This window comes from Trichoplax adhaerens, genomic scaffold (assembly GCF_000150275.1).
Source record: "Trichoplax adhaerens TRIADscaffold_303 genomic scaffold, whole genome shotgun sequence".
Lineage (NCBI taxonomy): Eukaryota > Metazoa > Placozoa > Uniplacotomia > Trichoplacea > Trichoplacidae > Trichoplax > Trichoplax adhaerens.
The window spans coordinates 1-3,580 of NW_002061205.1; the positions used below are offsets into that span (position 1 = coordinate 1).

A 3,580-nucleotide genomic window follows, 5' to 3' on the forward strand; every position below is an offset into this window, starting at 1 on the left:
TATTTGACACCAATGAATAAATTGATGTGTACTGTATATTACTGTATGAATAATAGCATTAAAGTAAGATACGGATAAGATTCAATCATACAATTATATACTGAGTGATAAAATCTGCGCTAAGTAAAGTGAGCTTTTAGCCTTTTTACCTTATCATTGTATGAGACGATCTTATTCTCCAAGTTAATTATCCAGCAGTCCTTATGATTTATTCTCTTAACAACTACAAGACGATAAGAGATTGAAGCTTATAGTATTCATTTATGACAGCCAGCTTTACGTTAAAGTTTTCAGATTATGATCATAAGCTTACTGGCACCAGGGCGAGCATCAAAGTTGTGGACTTCATCCTAGCAGGAGACAAAGAGACTTATATCGACGATATATCTGTGTTGTAATCTGTTATTCTATTCGCTTACTGTATCGCTACGATTCATACTAACAACAATCTACAATGCATTCTGTAGGGAGAAAAAAGCTATATACTGTATAATGTGCAGTTGCAAAACAAATTTGTGTCACTTTTTATCTTTGGTATAAATCAAATTCCTCGATTGCAAGCAAGTTAAAATCAAGGGGTATGTACTGCGTTGGAGCTACAACATTGTTGTTTCGATGAGCATCAAGATAAATTCAAGACGTAAAGTTGCGTATGTGCCCATACGCACGTAAAGTATCAAAATAATGTGCACATTTGACATAATAGAGCCGCGATGAAAAGAGCTATCATGGGTAGCATCGCTCCGTTAAGTTAATAAAGTACAGTGTAGCAATAGTACATATACTGTATAGTAGCGCAGAGCGGGTAATATAGAGGATGGTCAACAGTGACTATGTAAAACTTGTCAATAACCAATTCTTATCAAAGTGTTAATACAGTAATAAAAAATGAATTATAACACTTGTTAATACTAATGTACCGTTTTACTTCCTAAAAGCTAAAATAACACTAATCTCATTATTGAGCAACCAATATGCAATGCAATTGCTATCAAAATATATCCATTATACACATGGAATATTATGACTAATGCTGTGTGTCATGAATGATCTCTTTCGGTTGATGCCTCAACTTAACCTGGAAGCTACATGTCTTTTCGTATACACATGCAATACTATGATTAATGCTGTATGTAATGAATGATCTCTTCCGGTTGATGCCTCAACTTAATTTGCATGCTACACGCCGTTTCGTATACGTAATAACTTCCAAGTACTGACATTTTATAAAATATATATTATCTGCAGTGTATCTGTTTTTAATCATCTATATACTGTATAACACTCGATCTTGAAATACTTAGACGTACGGCCACATCAATAAAGTTATGACTAAAATTTAATAATCGTAAAACTAACTAGGTAGATGAATTTATTCAATACAAAAAATAAAACAAGGGAAGCGGATTGTTGAAATAATAGCATTCTAGAAATAAAATGATTACTTCTTTAGTGACTAAGTCGGTAAAATGGACACTTTGACCATAAATATCAACCCAAGCCAATTTATTAGCAGAAGCATCATAAAATGGTCCTTCAGCAAGGATTCCTCCCTTATTGAATTGTTCAACGACGACGTCTGCCATATCTAGAATGAGATGCAATTTGTTGGGCCGCCTTTCTTCACTGCAAGATACTGAATTCTGATCTCTACGCTGTCGTCAATTGACAGTTTATAAGAAATAAATGAATAATTTGCTAGTCCTTACGTATACTGTTAGAGGACTAGAGTTCAACCTTGAGCAATTTTTTCACCACTAATCAACAACGTCCCTATCACACTATGAACGCTGCACAGCCTATTGCAATGCGTTGATGATCAACAGTAAGCAGTAAAATAAAGTATAACTATACAGTATGCGAATATTATTAATAGTAAAATAAAGTATATTATACAGTATGCGAGTATTATTAATAGTACCTATGGTGTATAATATAGTATACTGTTCTATATCGATCACGCTTTAGTCTATACTGATACGATTTACAACAGACAATTTCGACCAGTGTTTATGGTTGCGATACTGATTTAGACAACCAGTCGAGGTAAAAAGGGCGGATTTATATTTTAGCTAGTAAATAAATAAAATAAAATCGTTTTTTGCCCCTTATTACCTCCATGGTTGTACCAAGACGTACAGTAGACGTAGACAAGTCGTAGTGCCATACATCGCACCCTTGCAACGCTTAGTAGTATCCCTAAGAAGAAATCTTTTCAAAAACTAAGCGATTTTGTAGCTTTAAAACCTTGTAAAAGACTAATGGATAGTGCTAGACCTGTAGGATAACGTCCATCTTGTGCGTCATTCAAAGACGGTTCGTTTGGAACCACTTTCACACCGGGCAAAACTTATTGTTTATATATTTTCATACCTTTGCACCAGGAGCAAAGGTATAAAAATTACATGGATTTGTATGAAAAATGGGTAAAATTTGCATATTTTCCCATACAAATCCTCTTAGTGGGTGGGTGGGAGGTTGCAGTGGGTCAAATGACACACTATTGTAATCCACAACTCCTTGCGGTCAAAATAGGCTACAGTATGAAATTGTGGATATATTTGTCTGGATGGTATGCCTATTTGATGGCCATGTAATTTTCAAGTATATTCATTCACCTGTGGCCATCAGAGGATTAATTTATAGTACTTATGTACATAATATGGTATACTGTTCTATATCAATCACGCTATAGTCTATACTGATACGATTTACAACAGACAGTTTTGCCAGCGTTTATGGTTACGACACTAATTTAGACAACCAGTCGAGGTGAAAAGGGCGGATTTGTATTTTAGCTAGTAAATAAATAAATAAAATCGTTTTTTGCCTCTTATTACCTCCATGGTTGTACCAGGACGTAGACGTAGACAAGTCGCAGTGCCATACATCAACGTAATGCATAAATTACATTATGTTATAATCGTAAGGAAAGTAAGGAATGTATGTCCAAAGGTGATATATATATATATGTATACTTTTGCTTTTGTAAATATATACTCGCATATTCTGATATAATATAGGTAAACCTAATTTCAGTGCGCGCAATTTCAAATTGTAATTATGCAAACTTGTCTTACACTTCAATTTTAAAGACTTTTATTAATCAAAGTAACACTTTGAAAATTTCAGTAATGATGGTTAATGGAGATCATCGTATTGGTATTTATGCTAAACGAGATATCCAGGCTGGTGAAGAGCTATTTTTTGACTACAGGTTATAATACATCCGCTCTTAATTTATCACATGTCGACTCGAGCTAATACTAACTATTTTTCTTAATTGTGTGTAGGTATGGCCCTACTGACGCTCTAAAGTATGTAAATATAGAAAGGGACAGTACAGATTTAGAATAAGCTATCTAGATTGCGTCGAATATGTCTGTAAAGGCTAAATTTAGTAGCCCTTAAAAATGAAAAAGTGTAGTCTGTTTTCAAAAACTTTACACTTCATTAACCCTTGCATTGTCATCTTGTCAGATTATATTGCTTTCTCATTTATTTATACGTACTATACATAGACACGACTACCCAATCATTTTTATATTCCATTCGTTATTCCCAATGTAGACAGTTTGAC

At 33.9% G+C, this 3,580-nt stretch overlaps 2 protein-coding genes across 2 annotated transcripts; one reads left to right on the forward strand and one right to left on the reverse strand.

The window, feature by feature from the left end:
- Positions 1-149: 149 nt before the first annotated feature.
- TRIADDRAFT_62677 (uncharacterized protein) lies at positions 150-2,439 on the reverse strand (the record flags this gene model as incomplete). The annotated part of the gene is made up of 4 exons (XM_002118619.1): positions 150-223; positions 314-350; positions 1,446-1,655; positions 2,374-2,439. Coding segments are annotated over 4 exons (387 nt in total), but the record flags the coding sequence as incomplete, so codon positions are not given.
- Positions 2,440-3,131: 692 nt separating this feature from the next.
- Positions 3,132-3,357, forward strand: TRIADDRAFT_34541 (uncharacterized protein; the record flags this gene model as incomplete). The annotated part of the gene is made up of 2 exons (XM_002118618.1): positions 3,132-3,217; positions 3,294-3,357. Coding segments are annotated over 2 exons (150 nt in total), but the record flags the coding sequence as incomplete, so codon positions are not given.
- Between the last annotated feature and the right edge of the window lie 223 nt (positions 3,358-3,580).